This window comes from Typopeltis vanoorti, chromosome 23 (assembly GCF_054136105.1).
Source record: "Typopeltis vanoorti isolate ZY-2024b chromosome 23, IOZ_Tvanoo_1.0, whole genome shotgun sequence".
Lineage (NCBI taxonomy): Eukaryota > Metazoa > Arthropoda > Arachnida > Uropygi > Thelyphonidae > Typopeltis > Typopeltis vanoorti.
Window position 1 is genome coordinate 46338517 of NC_143571.1, and position 20585 is coordinate 46359101.

At 34.7% G+C, this 20585-nt stretch overlaps 1 protein-coding gene across 1 annotated transcript in view; it reads left to right on the plus strand.

The window, feature by feature from the left end:
- The window catches only part of LOC150093819 (histone-lysine N-methyltransferase 2C-like), a 1065326-nt gene that overhangs the window by 111348 nt on the left and 933393 nt on the right, over positions 1-20585 (plus strand). The window contains exons 8-9 of the mRNA XM_090412524.1: positions 5373-5482; positions 20148-20252. Coding sequence (XP_090268650.1) covers positions 5373-5482; positions 20148-20252 — 215 coding nt within the window. The remainder of the gene's footprint in view (positions 1-5372; positions 5483-20147; positions 20253-20585) is intronic.

Sequence of the window (20585 nt, forward strand, 5' to 3'; positions counted from 1 at the left end):
CACAATCTTTCTCAATCTCTTTTCAAGTAAGCTTGCATAACTCTTACCTGGAACACTTAATAGAGAAATTCCTGTGTAATTTTCATATTCAGTTTTATTCCCCCTTTTTTTATTTTATTTTATTTTATTTTTATTTTTATATATATATAGATGAGTGCTATGAGAGCTCTGCTCTAGTCATTGGGAATTCAACCTTCTGTTGTCCCTCTGAATTATGCAGTGTAGCCACTGTAAAACTTTTATACCTCCATACTTCAGCATCTCTGGTTGAATGTCATCTGCTCCAGCTGCCTTTCCACTTTTCAAGTTTTTGATGGCTTTTTCTACTTCAAGTATTGAGTATTGATATGTACTCCTCTTTGCATTCTTCTTAAATTTTCTAGTACAGTTCTGTCACTGCTCGGTTCATTTAAGTCTTTTAAAGTAATTACTCTAGACATCTAAGATATCCTTATCTTTAGTTTTCATGTCACTGTTGTCATCTTTGATTCCTTTTACAGTACTCGTTCCTTATTTCTAAGCTTCTTCAATAGCCTCCAGAACATTTTGCCACTTTCCTGATATTGATTTTCCATGCTCTTACAAAAGTTTTTCAATGGCTTTTGTTTAGCTATTTTTACACATAGCTTAGTTCTCTTACATTTTTCTCTGTATTCTTTTAGGTTCATCTGCTAGGAACTTTTGGTATGCTTTGTTCTTTTCCAGAACAGTTTTAACTTCTTGTGTCCATCATGTGTTCTTATTTTCTATCCTTGCAGACAACTTCACCATGTACAGGTACTGGACAAAAAATGGAAACACTGAGCTATTGGATCACATTATTTGTAGTTGCAATGCAACATCTACGATGCACCAAACACAGATGCAGTTGATATGCAAATGTTCTCCCAGGGGTGCGTGTGTATAAAGGCAAATGGAAGCCTGCCACCTCTTGCATGTTAGAATTGAATCAAGATCAAGAGAGGATCTCAGTGACTTTGAAAGGTGCATCTGTGACCAGAACAGCTAAAATTGCACATGTTAGTCAAGGAACAGTCTCTAAGTTTAAGGCAGCATGGCAGTCAAGTCAACACTGTGCCAGGAACTACACAGAGTTGGATATCATGGTCAGATTGCCTTACACAAGCCTTTGATCACTCCCATCAATGCATGTCGTGTGCAATCATGCAAAGGTCACAGGCAGTGGACTACAGTTTACGGACAATTCGTCAAGTGGAAAATTTATTGAAGGGAAAATTCATTACAGGAAAATTCATCACGGAAAAAATTCGCTGAAAGCATTGTTCGCTAGAAAATTGAAATGATATTGCATCAATACTGATGTAAATGCAGTGCAAGATAAATTTCACAAATAATAAATTTAGTTTAATCCTTTATCCAAGTGTAAGCAAACAAAGTTTGCGCCTGAAGTATCTTCATGACTGAGGCAACTCGTGGTAAAGTTGGACCAAGCTCTCATCACTCCTTATCTCAGTATTTCCCATAATGCAAAGCACATCTCCTTGCAGACATATATAATACTATGCAATAAGGGAAGGGCCAGACCGGTTTCGACCTTTATTGAGGTCTCATCAGTGGGAGCCAGACCCAGAAGTGGCAATACTAAGGCAGAAGCAATGGAGAAGTCATATTTACCTAAATGAGCTGCCAAAAGGTGTACCACCTTATTATTAAAATACTCTGGATTTAGAGAAAGATGTTTGAAGGTTTTTCACTTGGTTAGACTATAATCAATTTAGTTTAATCCTTTATCCAAGTGTAAGCAAACAAAGTTTGCGCCTGAAGTATCTTCAGGACTGAGTTGCCTCAGTTGGATAAAGGATTAAACTAAATTGATTATAGTCTAACCAAGTGAAAAAAACTTCCAATGAATTTCACAAAATCTAAGTTTTTATGGATTTATGTGTTATTTGTTTAGATTTTCATAATATGTTTATTCTTATGCAATGAAAGTAATATATTATTGATCGGTGAGTTGCCTAATTTCTGTTTCGTCTTAAAAAGTTGTAAATATTTTTTATTACTTAAATACTGCAGGTTCTGCTGATGGAATATTAATATTTACAAAACTATTAGGTATAGAGAGAAAGGGCATCATATTTAAGAATATTTATTCTGCAAACTGTTCGTTTTATTTCTGCACACTTAAACACCCATCCAGATGTGATATATATATATATATATATATATATATATACATACATACATACATATACACGAGGGTTTCTGCAACGTTCTCTAACAATGAAAAAACCAATTTATAATTTCAAAATTATTTTTATTTTTCAACGTAATCTTTCTAAGACTAATACATTTATTCCAGCGATGCTCCAGTCCATAAACTTTTATGGACTTCGAATGAATTTTCAATTTTATTTGAATGAATACTCATTTTTATCCATTTCAAGGAATACAAACAACACTTTTGCTTCAGAGAGCTGTATAAAACAAACTACTTGATAGAATGACTTGCAATTTCACATGGATGCTTATGACAGATATACCAACTTAGAGAAAAAATTGTGCCAATAGTGTTGCTATCTATGGTTGAGGCCGAGAACTTTTCACACCACCCTCGTATATGGGCAAAATTTCTAAAATCTTGCTCTAGAGATGAAACATGTAACTTCTTCCTTGGTGTAAAACCACAGGGCAGTGGTTTTACACCAAGTCATGAAATTTATGTCCCACATAAAGACATTCACAAAACTTTTGTGATCCCAGAAAAAATTTTTTCAACAATTCAAAAAATTTTTGAGTTGTGTCTGTTCTTATAAAAATTATTTAACTTTACATGTTATGTAAGTTTTTTTTTTTAAGTTTTACTCAAAATACAGTTATGTAATGTTTCCACATAAAAAGATATACCATTTACTATATATTACTTCGAAATCTCAATTATTACATTTTTGAGTTGTATTGGTTTTCTAGAATATTGACGAAGTTTAGGTAGGGTTGTTAAGAACGTCTTGCCAATTTAATATCAAGACGTTCTTTATAACCCTACCTAAACTTCGTTCCATCTTAAGTCGTACTAAAACTAAACACAATAATCTTAAATATCCTGGTGTTTATAAGATTCTTTGCGACTGTGGTGAGCCATACTTCGGACAAACGGAGAAATCTATTGAACTCCGTTTAGAGGAGCACCAGAGAGACATTACCTACAACAGAACTCAGGTCAGTGCCTTGTCCAGTCATGTGTTATTTTCAGCAAACTCAAATGATAATAACAGCTTTATTAATAACAGCTCTCGAGACCTTATACGTGCACATGTACATAACGATACAGTCAGAGTTCATTGCATTTTTGAAAATTATGGAGACAACTACCGTGTTTGAATAAAAACTTTAGTTTAATATAACTAAAATCTACATTCGATGTTTTGACCTTTATGTCAAGGTCATCTTCTGGAGCATACAACTATACACAGAGAACAAGCTACACTACAATCAAACTGGTTTGTTAAAGACACTGACCCTCAGTGTCTTTAAGGGTCATGTCTTTAACAAACCAGTTTGATTGTAGTGTAGCTTGTTCTCTGTGTATAGTTGTATGCTCCAGAAGATGACCTTGACATAAAGGTTGAAATGTCGAATGTAGATTTTAGTTATATTAAATGAAAATTTTTATTCAAACACAGTAGGTCTCCATAATTTTCAAAAATGCATTCGGATCACCATGTAAGCTTAAAAGAAAGGAGTTCATTCTTCTATTTAAACTCTAACCATTATTCTTTTCAGTGTTAGATAAGTTACTCTAGGTTTTAAAAAACCAATTCCTTTAGATTAGTTACTGGTATTTATATGTTTATCTCACACCTGATGAAGTCTTGGTTTAGATGAAACTAGCAGTGTAATTAAAGTTTTTTTATTTTATTTTATTGAAACCTTGGTTCTAGTCATTAAAAATTTTTTTAAATATGATAAATAAATCTTCACTCTTACGCACACAGAGAGAGAGAGAGAGAGAGAAAGAGTGAGTGAGTTAGGCTCCCCTTTTTTATAGGGAGCCTCACAAACTATGATGACATATGACATTTTGTTAAATTGTTATAGATATGTCTGAAACTTCAAAATCAGAGGTTTTGTTTTATTAGCATGTTGTGATGCTAATGATTGACCAATAATAATTGGTTATAATTTTAGCAGATATGTGAAAAAAAGGAAACATGATAGACACATATATGTTGCTAAAGAAAATATAGAAGTTTTCATATATTAAAAAAAAAATTCACATTTTGATGGAAGTGACATCTCCTTAATAAATATTTAATTACATTATTAGAAAATTAATTAAATCTACCATATATATGTCTTTCTGATAACTGCTTCCCAAAGGAAGAAATAGACAGTTAGTGTTATTGAAATTTATAAGGACTGCAATGTGAAAGGATCGTATGATGCATTTAATTTGGTGATCTCTGTTAATGCCATGATCTTCTAGCCTATTTACCAAGTTTATGAAGGCAGTAATGCATTGTGTTCTTCACATTTAACCTCAGCAAAACAACCAGTCTGACCATAATATTTGAGGTCACATGAGCATAGTATGCTGTAAACACCTGCCAGTTACAAAGGGTGTACTTTATTGAATTGAAATGAGATGGCAAGTTTTGTGACTCCCACCCCTCAAAAAGTTTGTAAACCTATAGTACATTAGTACTGTGGGTGAGCTAAGGATTTTTTTTCCCCTATTATTATTATTTTTTATTTTTTTGCTCTAGAGACCAAATATGGAACTTTTTCAAACCACACCAGGTCTCCAGTTAAGTTGTGTAGTGGTCTCATGCTGATGAAATTCATCTCCCATCTAAAGACCATCACAAACATCCTTGCCCATGGCAAGATTTGAACCTTCATCTAATTGTTTGGAAAGCAGATACACTAACCACTTAGATCAACTAATTAGACTCCCCCAAGTTAATCTTGGTGAAAAATATGCCAAGAGTAACTGGTGTTATTTAAGTTTAAAGTGGCTTTTATCACTGAATCATGGGATTCAAATAATTTGAATGTGTGTAATTTACATGATAAATGTTAGTAAGTTTTGTTGGTAGAATGACATCTGGAATATGTGCTCATGAAATAATATTCATACATCCATTAATATTTCTGCTTTATTATAAAAATATTAAGTATAAGAAAATAATGCATAGTCTAATCTTTAGCATAATTAATACCATATTTGAACACTATTATTACTTCATGCATTCATGAAGTACTCTTTTGATGTCACTGTTAAAGATCAGAGAAGGAAGAATTGCTCATTTCTCCTAATTTCTGACTTTAGGATTGCTTCAATAAGAGATGTAATTCTGAAGTTTTAAATGATAACTATCTGAAATTGTGTATGTTCATTTTCACAATAGGTCATACTTATGCACACCACTGTTGTGCAGCTTGGTCAGAAGGGGTATGTCAGACTCAGGAATATGTTCTCATGCATGTAGATAAAGCTGTTGCAATAGGAATGTCCCAGGTAAGTAGATTCATTATGATATTACAGAAATAAAATAAACACAATTACTTTATATTTGAATGCTGAATGGGACACTCATTAAAAGATGCAAGGGTACCTATCAGACCAAGGGGATCTTGTAATGCATATATACTGAAGTCTATAACAGGGTGAGGAGTTTTCTTGGCATTGGTTTGCTTGACTTGAGTAAAAATTTTAGGCATTAATGAGACTTGGATTGATATAGGAAAATATTGTTACAGGGATGGATTGTAGCATATTTTCAGAAAGAATAGAAAGAACAAGATGCTGGAGATGTTGCTGATGATATCAAAAGAATTACAGCCAGCAAGAGTAGAATTAAGCAACATGGTAGAATTGAGGCACTTAATACATTTAAAACTATCTGGTGCAAGATAAAAGCTGGCAAGATCAGCAGCAACTACAAAATATGTAGTTGCTGCTGCTGATGCAAAATATGATGATGAGCATCAGCAAATTAGCTCAATGAACACAGTTTGAGTAATCATGATGAGGAGAATTCAACTCTGAGGACTTATACCAGAAGGAAGATTTTTAATGAACAAAAGTTTTAAACCTATAGTACATTACTGCTGTGCATGGGCTACAGCATTTTAAATTATTTTTTAGATTTTATTTTTATTTTTTTACCTGAAACCGTGATCTAGAGACTAAATGTAGAATTATTTTCAAGCCACTTTGAATTTCACTAGTTAGGTGGTGGCTTCATACTGGGCAATGAAAGTTATCTTCCCACATAAGAATTATTTAATAGCTGCATAAACAGAACTTTTGCAGATACTAAGTGTTGATCACCTACACTATGTATAACTGTAATTTTTAAGGAAATTACAATGTAGACTAATATATTAACTAAAAGAATTTAGTTCATACTTCCAGTATTTTCGCAAAGTCAAATTGTTATCATTAGGGAACACAATATAATATGATATGTATACCCTACACTAAAGAATGAGATTGAAGCATGCCTACTGAGAGTAAGCCTGAAGTCCTAAATAGCACCCTCTAGTAGGCTCAATTGAGCACTCTTGGCTGTTTAATTGATGTACAGAGAATGAGAGCTTTCTAGATATGGGACAATTTCATGTGACCAAATTTGTTGAAGTTTGGGTAGTTTTTTAAGGCAGAAGAAGAACCAGATTCAAAGAAAAGTCTTTTGCATTGATATTTGCTGCAATTGAATAGAGATCAGGTTTAAATGCCACTTTCCTTCATAATGTGAATCCTTATGGATGAAGAAACTTTATATCAAACCATCTTCCTAAATTTCAATTCTAACTGCTACCTTACAACTTAAATATAAATTGTGTATTCTCTATAATGTCCCATTTACACTATATAACTGTTTTGAACAGCTTTTCTCTTGTCATATGCCTTTTCTAGATATACAAAACTTAAAAATGCAGATCCTTATTATATTTTTGTGATTTTTCAACTATGCCTTAAAGTGAAAATCTGATCAAATCTGATTCATGAAAACCTCTTTTTGGCATGAGCCCATCTCTTTCTTCTCTAAACTTTGCCTTCTCTACTATTTTTTTTAGCCTCAAGTACACTTGCAAAAATCTTATAAATCTTACCTGGAAAACCCAGTTTGTAAATTCTTCTGTACTTCTCACATTAATTTTATTTCCTTTTTTATGGATGGGTGCTTTGAGAGTTTTATTCACATTCTCTGGAAAGAAGGAGTAACTGGTATGTAAATGAAAATCTGATTATGAGAGGATATTAGATGATTGGGTCAAAGGAAATCAGGAGTTTTTTTGCTATGTGGTGAGTAAAAGAAGAACAATTGTAGAAGGATAACATTCATGAATTTGAATTATCGGGAGATGATGTAAGCCAGGGGTCTTCAACGCATTGCCTGCGGGCCACCTGTGGCCCATGGAGCTCTTTGCCGTGACCTGCCAGCCATTTTGAAAAAATAACTATTTAACATTGAAACGTGATTAAATAAAAAATAAATAAAAAATAATTTCAGTGATGCCAGCGGGCCACTAAGCTATACTGCGGTATTTAGAACTGTAAGATGCTTTCCAGATTCACAAGGAATGCTATGCATTTGATACTTTACATAAAATCCTATAAAAATAAATATTAAATAGACATGCTTCTTCAGCCATCTACCAGCGCAAAGCAGTACTTAAGTACTAGTACTAATGTTGCAGGTAGATGACTGAAGCAGTAGTTCGTTCGAGTGAGCTGTCTAGTGCCTTCCAGATACATCTCGATACTTCATTATTTTCATATAAATACAAGAGGATCTCATCCACAGTCAGTCAGTCGTGAACAGTGTAATATTCATGTATAAGCACATGCAAGTTCGGCGTGTCAGCCATAGCCTATTGTGGTTTTATATTGCCAGACTTTTTTCATTAGTGTGAGACATATTCAGTGGGTAATTACCATTACATGGCCATTTTGGATCATTTTTTGGGTTCACCTTCCATCACTATGGTGTCTACGAGTAAAAAGCGTAAACCGAAGTGATCCTTGTCTGGTTTTCAATGAAAAGTGGACCAATTTGTACTTTTTTGTGTCGATCAACGATAAGCCAGTGTGTTTAATTTGTCGTGAATCAGTGTCAGTATCAAAAGAATACAATATAAATCGACACTTATGAGTCAAAGCATGCATTCAATTTCGATCACCTTCAAGGGCAGCTTCATTTGGACAAAGTGAACCATCTCCAAATTGATTTAAAATACCAACAGGGTACATTTAAAAGCAGGGGGAAGAGACCGAAGTGTGCATCAAAGTAAGTAATGTAATAGCTGAAAAAATTGCTGAAAAAATCAAAATCCTTCTTGGATGGCAAGTTTGTGAAAGAGTGTCTTCGCTGCTGGGGAAATTCTGTGCCCAAATAATAAGGAAGTGTTTAGAAAACCGAGTATGTATAGATAACTGTAGCACAACGTGTCGAAGAGCTTGCCAATGACATTTGAAGGAACTTTAAAAAATGGTAGTCTGAATTTACGTCATATTCATTTGCTTTAGATGAGAGCACAAATGTGAAGGATGCAGCACAACTGGCTATCTTTGTCCATGGCATTGATCAACAATTCACTATGACAGAATAACTGCTAGCTCTCGTACCTATGAAGGGAACGACAAAAGGCTTTCGACCTCAGTTTAACCAACCTCAGGGGTGTGGTAACTGATGGTGCCCCTGCTATGGTGGGAAAGAATGAAGGGTTTGTTGCGCTGTTACAGATAGAACTGGAACTAGAAGGAAAAGATTTCGTCCATTACCACTGTTTAATCCACCAGGAGAATTTGTGCACAAAAACTATTGGATTTGAGAATGTCGTGAAAGTTATTGTGACTGTTGTCAACATTATTAGGGCAAGAGGATTGAATCATCGTCAATTCCAAGAGTTTTTGATTCAAGAGTGCGAAGCGGATCACGGCAATGTGGTTTATTGTAGTGATGTGTGGTGGTTGAGCAGAGGGAAGATTCTTAAAAGAGTCTTTGACTTAAGGAGCGAAATACAGCAGTTCATGCAAACCAAGGGGAAGCCGATTGCGGAATTCAACGATCCGAAGTGGATGACAGACTTTGCCTTTGTGACCGACATCTCGTTGCATATGAATGACCTAAATGCATGGCTACAATCCAAAGATCAACTGGTGCACACTCTGTTTGATCACATCAAAGCTTTTGTGACCAAGCTCAAACTTTGGAAGGCACAACTTGCAAAAAAATACTTAACTCATTTTCAGCTTCTCGCCGAGTCCAGCTGTTCATCTCTTGATGATGAATACGCTACAAAATTAACGGTGTTGCAAAGTGAGTTCAAAGAGAGATTTAGTGATTTTTGTAACCAACAGTCTTCTTTAGATTTGTTTTCAATGCCATTCAGTGTCAATGCTGCCGAAATGCCAGGCTCAGCAAATGGAGCTGCTTGAACTCCAAAACAGCTCTTCTTCGAGAGAAAAATTATTCAATGTGCCCTTGCTTACATTTTACAACAAAGACTAAATTTCTGAGGACGCATTCCATAATCTTGCCGGCATGCTTTGAAGATGTGCCCTTTGTTAGGAAGCATGTGAAGTCCAAGACAAGAATTCAGATTACGGACCAACATCTCAAGAATACTCTGTGCATAGTGACTTCCAACATTGATGCCAACATCGACAAGCTGGCTAAGGACAAGCATTGCCAAGTTTCCCATTGACATTGTAAAAAATGAATGTTTTCTTCATTAAATTATTTTTTTCAAGAATTGATTGTACAGGAATAGCTTGCATAGTGCGGTTTTGAACAATGCGGGTTTTGGGCTAACACGGTTTTTATTATTACACATCATTATTACACTAACATTGTCAACACTGACCTGCAACTCCCAGGCGGCGCAAGTGATGGTCGAGAGCTACGTTTATGCAGTAGTTATTCGATTGGTTCTCACGTAGACACGTTCTTTCCCCGCGGTATTTCATTATTTATGTTAATATTAGTATTTAATATTTTTTTATTATTTAAGTATGAGTGAAAAGAGACAAAACAAAGAAGACACTGTTGGAGTAACAAAAAAATGCAAGTGGTTGACATTAGAGAAGAAACTTGAAATTATAAAATGTCATGAAATGGCACTTCGTTTGCTAAAATAGCACATGAGAATTCAATGAATGAGTCATCTGTATGTACAATTATTCAGAGCAAAGAAAAGATTAAACAACATGGAATGAGCACCGCTTCTTATATGTCAAAAGTGATCATGAGAAATCGATCTTCTACAATGGAAAATATGGAACGCCTTCTAATAATTTGGATTGAAGATTGTAATCAGAAAAATATTACTTTGAGTCAAATGATAATCCAGGCAAAAGCAACAAGTCTATATGACAAAATAGAAGAAAATGAAAGCTAAATTGAAGGAGGTACAACCAGTGAAACTTTTATAGCAAGTCGCGGGTGGTTCTACAGTTTCAAAAAGCATATGGGACTCCATAACGTAAGAATCCAAGGTGAAAGCGCAAATGCTGACACTAAAACTGCAGAATTATTTCCCAATGAATTGAAGGAGCTTATTGAGAAGGACGGCTACACAGATAATCAAATTTTTAACGCTGACGAGAATGCCATCGCGCACATTTCTAGCAGAGAAGGAAAAAAACACAAGCTGGGTATAAAGTGTCAAAAGATCGATTGACACTTTTACTAGGAGGTAATGCATCAGGTGATTTAAAATTGAAGCCCCTGTTAGTGTACAGAGCAGAAAACCCAAGAGCTCTGAAGGGCTTTACAAAGAACAATTTACCTGTTCATTGGCATTCGAATAAAAATGCGTGGGTGATTCGTTCAATTTTCAAAGACTAGTTTAAAACTTGTTTTTGCTATTGTAAAGGAATATCATTCTCTTTACAATAGCCTGAAGTTAAAAGCTGTTGTAAAGAGAATGATATTCCTTTCAAAATTTTGCTTTTATTAGACAATGCGCCAGGCCATCCAACTCTATTGACTGACTTGGATGAAAATGTCAAGATTCATTTTTTCCCTCCAAACACAACATCAATTCTGCAGTCAATGGATCAAGGCGTTATCTCCAATTTCAAGGCTTACTATTTAAGACGAACTTTTGCTCAAGCTATTAAAGTTGCAGCAGAAGAAGAGTGAATTTTGGAAGAAATTTAGCATAAAAGATGCCATTCAAAATATTTATGAATCTTGGCAAGAGGTGACTCAAAGCAACATGAGAGCCATATGTCATAATATCTTTCTGCATTGTTCAAAGGACTTTGTTACCTTTGCAACACAGAACGAGGAAATCTCAACAGAAATTGTGCAGATGGGAAAAGATCTTGGTTTTACAAGTTTAGATTGTAACAATGTGAACGAATGTATTGATTCTCATTCAAATGATCTGGATGATGAAACCCTTTTGGAGTTGGAACAACAACGAGCCTATGAAGCAGAAGAAGACGAAGATGACCCCACTGATGTCATGGTCGAAGAATTTTCCTTTGCTGGTCTTTCAACTTTTGTGAGAAAAGTCGACGAAGCTTCCGACTTTCTCATAAATGCCGACCCGAATTTGGAAAGAAGCATCAAAGTGAGACAAAGTCTCAATAATGCCATCAGATACTACAGAGATCTAGTACTTGAAGAGACAAAGAAGACAAGGATGGTTCAACGAACACTAAAAGACTACTTTAGTAAAAAGTAAATTACTGTATGCTAAAATTGAAGCAATATTTTTTTGTTTTCTACAACTTTTATATCAGTTTAAAAGGATTTTATTTGTTATTTAGTTAATAAAAAATAACATTGTTTTTTCATTTTTAAACATTTTTATTATCCTAAATTTTTATAATAAACAAATTAAATTGAAAACCTTTATAAATAGACCTCGAACAATGCGGTTTTGCATAGCGCAGACGCTTCTTGGAACCAATTAACCGCGCTATACAAGGTATTCCTGTATTTACTTATTATGAACCCGACTCCTATCTACGCTCTTAAAGCTGAGTTTGTTTATTTTTATAGGAATTTATGTAAAGTATCAAATGCACAGCGTCCTTGTGAATCTGGAAAGCATCTTACAATTCTAAATACCGCAGTATAGTCTAGTGGCTGGCGGGCTTCATTGAAATTTTTAATGCAGTTTGCACTGTTTGAAAGGTTGAAGACCCCTGATGTAAGCAGAACAAGTATTGAATTACTAGGTGGGTCCTGTCAAGGTATAGAGATAATACAGTGGCTGATGTGATATGGGTTGATATGAGTATGGAGGTAGATGAATTGTAGTGTGTAGTTTTGAAGAATATTAAGAAATATCAATGTAAATACATATTTTGATGTTGGGACAACTGTGGGAAAGCCATTTAAATAAGAAACCACAGGTTAGCACTTAAGGATATTTTAATAAGATTATGCTGTTTAAATAAAGATATTTAGTTTCTCTGAATCTTCAGTGTGGAATAAACTGGCCTGGTTCGCCAAGCGGTTGGTATACTTCCTCTACAACTAACAGATTGTGGGTTTGGATCTTGCTGTGGACATGAATGTTTATGATTGTCTTTAGGCGGGAGATAAATTCATTGACCAGTGTGAGACCACCTCCATGCTTATTGGAGGCCTCCGGAAATTGGTCTTCAGAGCAAGGTTTCTAGACTATGTAAAAAGATAAATAAAAAATTACAAAAAATATATATAAAATTGATTTAAAAAAATGGAAAACAAAATCCTTAGCCTACCTACAGTTATCTACTATAGGCTTACTAATATCTTTTCTGGGTGGGAACCATATTAAAAAATTATAAATAAAGTTACAAATAAATAAAAAAAAAAAAAAAGTGGTGTATATAAAAAAGACAAACTTAGAAAATAGTAAACATAGAAATTTTCAACTGCATTCAGAATGCAGAATCTACAGGACTATAAAACATTTCAGCTATTTAGGTGAAATGCAAATTTTAGGTAAAGATTGCAAATTAAATATGGAAATTTCGTATACCGAAGCTGGTATACGAAGTCCTGAATAAATATTTCATATTTATTCAGGACTTGTATAAGAATATACAAGACATTGTTTAATCCAGTTTTAACTTATGGATCTGACAGCTGGGTTAGAAGTAACAGAATATCAGAGATATGAGATTTCTTAGAGATGGCATCAATGGCAGAATCAAATTAAAAATTAAGATATTAGAACGGGACTTGATTGGTAGTATTTAAGAATGTGTGAGCAGAACTAATCTAAGGTGGTATGATCACTTAAACAGAAGGTGGGAGTAAATTAGCAAAATAGGAATTTGATGCCAAGATGGCAGGAAAAAGACCCAGAGGAAAACCAAGATCTAGGTGGATTGATGCAGTCAGAAATGCCTCAGAAGACTGAAATATAAGTCCTGGTAGATAACAGACTAATTTTGAGGCAGATTGTCAATAAATAGTTAGCGATAATGTAAACTTTTCATGTAATACTGTTCTAGTATCCTGTATATCTCATGAGAGTACATATCAGGAATTTGATGATGATAATGTTATATACAATGATTTTTTTCCCTTCTCTTTCTCTCTTGGACAGTTGCAAAGGGGGTGCCTGATTACAAACTTACATTATTAGGATCTTTAAAAAAAAGTGACAGAGTTGCCACTAACTCCCAAATTTTGGCCATATATAGTCTGTCATTACAGTTGACAGAAGAATCCGCAGCACCCCTTTTTTGAAAAGATGAGTGAATTTGTAGCTGCTTCTATGTAACAACTTTGCATCATTCTGAAGGTTCCTGTGACTATGGTTGTTAATTCCATTTTCTGAAAGGCTGAAATTCTGGTGTTTAATCAGTTGAATATAAGATTGGTGTTCTGAAATATGCTTTAAAATAAAGTGGCTTTCTTTGTCCAAAATGAAATTGCATTTACATGGAATTTGATACAGTTGACTTCCTCTATAACAAACTATTCCATATTCCCTAGGAGTTTGCTATAATGCAATGCTAAAAGAAATTCACTATAGCAAACAGTGAATTTCTTTTAGCATAGCATTTTACCCATGGAGAGTTAAGCAAGACTTTTCAGTAGTGAGCTACAGTATATTGTTATAATGGTATTTGCTATATTGAGAGTCAACTATTGATGCCAATTAGCAACAATGAATGAATTTTATCTTTAATCAATGGCATGAATAAGCTTATTTAGTTGGTAGATTCATGAATAGCAAAAAGTTTAAATTTCTTAAGGATGTGAGACACATTCAGAAGTGCCCTCTACATATAGGATAGGAATTCTATGGAAGTCATCTCTTTTCATAGAATTTGGACAGGTTGACAATTTTATCAATTTTTTTAGTTGTATCTGTTGAGAGCAGAGGTTTGCTTGATGGTAAAGAGTTCTTGCTAAAGAGATGTTTATTATGAACAGACAAAGTGGCTCTTAACAGCAGAGATTTGATTGTACCATAATTTTGAGATGTATGGTGTGCTTATGTGTGTTATATATAACAACCAGAAAAAGTAGTTTTAAGTTATCTGATGCGGTGAGAGTGCCTGCTTTTTCTTGATACTTTTACCATTTCCTAAAGGTAAACTCATCCATTGTTTTATCTGGCATCTGTCAGATTCTATGTGAGTGCAAGTTTTCTTATTTTGGGCAAATGAGCCTGTCTGTTTATTTCAGAACACTCATCTGATGTTCAACCGAATAAACACCACAATGCTGTCCTTTTAGAACAAGAGCAGTAGTTATGGGCTCCTTTGGAAAGATGCAAAGACATTACATAGATATATTCATCAATGCATTTGCCTCTTCGAAGAGAGTGCTGTCTTCTTCTGTGTTGTCCCAACTTAAACCTCAACATTTGACTACTCATGCTAAAAATTTGGGAAATTGCTATTAGTAACCATGTGTCCTAGATTTTTTTAGGATCCTAATAGTTGTAATGGTTTGCAACCTTGCCCCCATGACTGCATATGAGAAGATAACCATTGTTTATAGCACATAGTTTTAATTTGTTGTATTTCAGTTTTCCATTGCTTATTCTACATAAAAGATGGTATGTTATACAAAAATTGAAATATCTCATTTTCTTTTGATACAGCTATAGGATTGGATGAAATATCAGCTGTATGTGTGTGTTATGGGACAGTGCAGGAGAAATAATGCAAAGGCAAGATAGTCCTGAGTATAAGACAGAAGCCTCAAATTTTGGACCAATTATCTCAGGAGTATGGGCAAGGTTATAGGTATTGGAAAAGTAAATTAAGTACAAATTCAGGAATGTGTGAATAGGAATATGATGCTTTGTGGAGTGGGGACACCATATTTTAAGGGGAGGTTTTGTTTTAATAACACAGGCCTACAAAAAATATACAAACAGCTAGATAGGACTGCTGTTGTGGGGATCCCATCAACTAACCAATTTCTGTGTGGAATTTCTGGGAAACCAAGCACTGAACCCAGCTATGATCTAGATACATTAGATATATTTCTAGTACATTTAAACAACCAGCATTTAAAAATTCATTTCATCATACAAAGAAAAACTAACAAACTGTTTCATCTTCCTATTGATGCAAGGATTCATTCAAGTATACATTGAGAAGAAACATAGAGAAATTGCAGAAGAAAAACTTTCAGTTTCTTTTCCACAATCTAGGTTTAAGCTTAAATAAGCATCATCAGAATTAGATTTCTACTTTAAGACAGAGTAAAGAAATCTTGAGAATATAAAAACAATCTGCGTTTATGTTTTGTATTGCATATTATATGATAAAGTTCAAAGAGAAATATATTCAATATGTTGGAATTACACATTGTAAATGATACATTATTCACAGTAATATATAGATTATACTTTAGTTGTAAGTTAGCAGTTAGAACCGAAGGAGGCACGGCAAGTTTTGATATAAAATCGGGTTTTTATGTGATTCTTACTCACGCAAAGTTGTAAGCCTATAGTACATTAGTACCATGAGTGGACTAAGGTTTTTTTCTATTTTTGGTATTCTTATTTTTTTTTTTTTTTTTTACATAGTTCAAACAAGGGGTGCTTGAGGGTCAAAGCTGTATAACTGAGAGGAGACCTGCACATAGCCTTTAAAGGAATGCGGAGAACCGACCAGGGCTTCTGACCTAATGTCCAATACTCACCTTCTCATGGTGCACACTGTTAGGTATCTACCTGGATACTGAACGAATGAGGATGGGCTGGCAATTTGGGATTTAGCCGAACAAATTGTATTCTTATTGGCTTAAGCCAAAATAAAAAATGATGGTACAGAATGACAGAATTTCATGCCGGCTGGGGTGTTGCCTGGTTAAACAAGGCCCCTGTTGTTTTCGCCAGGGAACCAAGGCAAACAGTGAAAAGTCAGCTACTGGAACAAATCTGAAAACCCAGCCCAACTCAACATCACCAGAGTTAAAGATCAATATAAGAAGCCTGAATGACAAAGAAATGGAGCTAGCTGAGGAATTAGATAAGTTCCAGATACACATAATAGGAGTAACTGAAACAAAAAAGACAAAAACTGGTGAGATCTTTCTGAGCAATAAATACAAAATGTTATATTCAGGCAATGACAATCAACGAAAAGAAGGAGTAGCCATAGTATTCAACACAAAATATGAGGCTAATCTTCTTGAATAGCAGGCAGTCTCAAGTACTGAACAAAAAAAGAAAAATTGGTGAGATCTTTCTGAGCAATAAATACAAAATGTTATATTCAGGCATTGACAATCAACGAAAAGAAGGAGTAGACATAGTATTCAACACAAAATACGAGGCTAATCTTCACGAATAGCAGGCAGTCTCAAGTAGAGTGATGTGGCCAGATATGAGATTGGGAACTGGATAATGAGACTTATTTGTGCCTATGGTCTCACACATGGTTCTGCTTAGGTAGAAGTGGAGGAATTTTTTGAGGCTTTAGAGAAAGCAACTGACACATTGAAAAAGGAACAGTTGGTTCTTGTTGGGGATTTAAATAGCAGAGTAGAAAATGATTGTCAGACATACAAAAATATTTTGGAAAAATTTGGAGAAAAGAGCAAAGTTAATAATAATGGCAAATACCTATTGTACTTCTGCTCACAGCATGGACTGGTTATTACTAACACCATGTTCCAACAAAAAATTTACACAAATTCACATGGAGAGAAGAGGCAAGGAATAAGAAAAGTCTCATTGACTATGTTATTGCCGATAGTGATGTTTTCTCCCTGTTGCAGGACACCAGAGTGTACAGAGGATTTGAAATTGGAAGTGATCACTATTTAGTCTTGAGCAAGATAAAATTGAATTTCATTTTGAAAAGAATAACATGTAAGAAAGTTTTAAAGCGAATAAAAGTTGAGCAGCTCTCAGATGTGAACTGTAGACTAAAATACACAAAGATTATTGAAGAAAAAATGAAAGAGTTTGAGAACAGGAACCAAACCTTGGAGATTCAGTGGCAAGCCTTGAAGAAAACCCTGATTGATTAAGCCAGGGAGGAATGTGGTGAGGTTGTCTGGAAGGATAGAAAAATCAGAACTCCGTGGTGGACACAGGAAGTTAAAGTGGCAGTGAAGGAAAAGAAGAAAGCATATCAATAGTTCCTGGCAAATAAGTCAGCTTGTGCTTTTAGGTAATACAGAGACAAACGTAAAAAAGCTAAACGCTGTGTAAAACTAGCTAAACAAAAATCATGGGAAGACTTTGGTAAGAACGTAGAAAATAAATATTAAGAAGGTGGCAAGATATTCTGGAGGTTGTTGAAGAAGCTCCGAAATGGAGGAAAGAGTGTTGTAAAGAATTAGCGATGATAAAGGTGACATGAAAACTGGAGAAAAAGATATCCTTGAAGTATGGAGTAATTACATCGAAAAATTGCTAAACGAAACAAGCAGTGATAGCAAAGTGGTAAAAAAAAAAAAAAAAAAAAAAAACTCAACAGGCATACAGTCAGGTATACATATCCATACTTGAAGTAGAAAAAGCCATCAATGGCTTGAAACGTGGAAAGGTAGCAGGAATAGATGATATTTGATCAGAAATACTGAAGTATGGAGGTATAAAAGTCCTACAGTGGCTGCACTGCATATTTCAGAAGGCCTGGAAAGAGGGACGAATTCCTGATGATTGGAGTAGAGCTCTCATAGTACCCATATATAAAAAGAGAAATAAAACTGAATGTGAGAATTACAGAGCTGTATCCCTACTGAGTGTTCCTGGTAAGATATATGAAAGTATACTTGAGAAGAATTGTGGAAGAAAAGCTTGGTGCAGAACAAGCTGCATTTAGGCCAAATAGAGGTTGTCAGGTTCAGATCTTCACTTTACGACAAATAGTTGAGAAATCATGTGAATATAGCAAAGATCTGTATTTAAGTTTTGTAGATCTGGAAAAGGCATATAACAAGGTGCCAAGTGAGAAGCTATTCAATATGCTACAGTTATATGGTGTCAATGGGACATTATATCAAACAGTACTTAGTCTTTATTTGAGTTGTAAGTCAGCAGTTAGAATTGAAGGAAGTACAGGAAGATGGTTTAATGTTAAATCTGGTGTCAGACAAGGATGTACATTATCCCCTCTGTTATTCATTATGTATATGTATCACATTATGAAGATATCAAACCTGATATCAAAATTGGAGATGGTAATGTCAGCTCTTTGTTTTATGTAGACGATGTTATACATCTAAATAAATCCGCTACAAGTCTGCAAAATAAAACTTTTCCCTGACTAAATTGAATAACTGTTATAATAGATATGGTATGAAGGTCAGCAATAACAAGACAAAGGCAATGAAAAAAGGCAGAATCATTGAAAATGTCAACTGCATTGTGAATGGAGAACCTATAGAAGAAGTAAAACATTTCAGCCACTTTGGCACAATTTTTGTGAAGGTGGTAAATGAAATATGCAAATAGACAACAGAATCAACAAAGCTGGTGTTGTAGGAAGTCAGTTGAATAAATTCATATGGAATAAGAGAGAAATTAGTCACAACACTAAATTAGCTGTATACAAGACAGTGTTCAAATCAGTTTTAACTTATGGATCTGAGAGCTGTTTAGAAGTAAAACACTTCACCGAAGACTAGATACTGCAAGATATGAGAGTCCTGAGAAAGATTTGGGGCATGAACAGATGGCATCAGTGGCAATATCATATTAAGAATTGAGGATATTAGGAAAGAACTTGACATCGTCAGCATCCAGGAATGCGTTAGCAGAGCTAATCTCAGGTGATATGGTCATTTAAACAGAATGGGCAAGGAAAGATTAGCAAAACAGGTGTTCTCTGCTATGTTGGCAGAAAAATGACCCAGATGAAGACCAAGATATAGGTGGATTGATACAGTAAAAATACACTGTAGCTTTCTTCCACCGTATTCTGTGGCATGTATCCAGAGCATGGTCCGCAAGCCCAGAATGACTGTATTTGTGAAAACGGATGTAGTCCTTGTGTTTAGAAATTCTGATATTCGCTGTCCTGCCTGTTTGGCCAAAGTAAGACAGTTTACAACTGCAAGGGACCTGGTCTTACTTTGGCCAAACAGGCAGGACAGCGAATATCAGAATTTCTGAACACAAGGACTACATCCGTTTTCACAAATACAGTCATTCTGGGCTTGCAGACCATGCTCTGGATACATGCCACAGAATACGGTGGAAGAAAGCTACAGTGATACACCATAGCAAATACAAATTTGAAAGACTCTTTATGGAATCAGCCTCAGCCCAAAGAAATTCTCCAAACCTCAACAAATTTGGTTGTAGGCGACTGCCCCAAATTTGGGAGGCCTATATCTGCAGACCTTCAGCCCAACGGCCAAGAACACCTACTTAGCCCACTAGAGGGCACCATCAGGACTGTTAGGAGAACAATAGCTTCATCTCTTCATTCCCAGTTTCTGTGTTGTAGTGCCTACGTGCACGTAACTTTTTTGTAAGTTCCTTTAGAAAATGGCAATGTGATGTTGCCGAAATATTGGAAAATATTTATTAAAGTTTAACTTAATTTATATCCTTAACTACGTTGTTCTATTCCTTAAGTGTTTTAATAATGCATAACCAACGTATAAGCCTGTCTACGAGAATAAAAATATTAGATTCTTTTAAAGAGATAGAAAAAGCAAACCAGTTACTTATATTTTTTAATCATACAAGTTACCAAAACAAAATTTAACAAAAATTCATGTAAATTGCAGAGATGTTCCAGTTGCAAAAGGTTTGGAGCTTCTGTATGGTGCCAGGTTCCCAAATGCAGTAGTGTTTATCATTATCCATGTGCTACAAGTTCTGGTACATTTCAGGTAACTTTCTCCCTCCCCCTTTTTTTTTTTTTAATGTTAATTCTCTTATGTATTGTATAATATAATTTACTATACAGAAAATATGAATTTATCTTGTATAGAAGGAAAAAAAAATCAGCCTAATCATCTATTTGATAAGAAGTAAAAAGAAACAAAAAGTTAATTTCTCCAATTTTATCTCACTGTTTTTAGAGGGATGCCTTTGCAATAAAATCTTGGTTATACTCTCTTTCATGAAAAACACTTATTTTGCTGCTCTTAGATGTAATATTACTCCAAAAGTCCTCTCAAGCTTAAACATATTATATTTCATAATAATAATGATAAAATAAG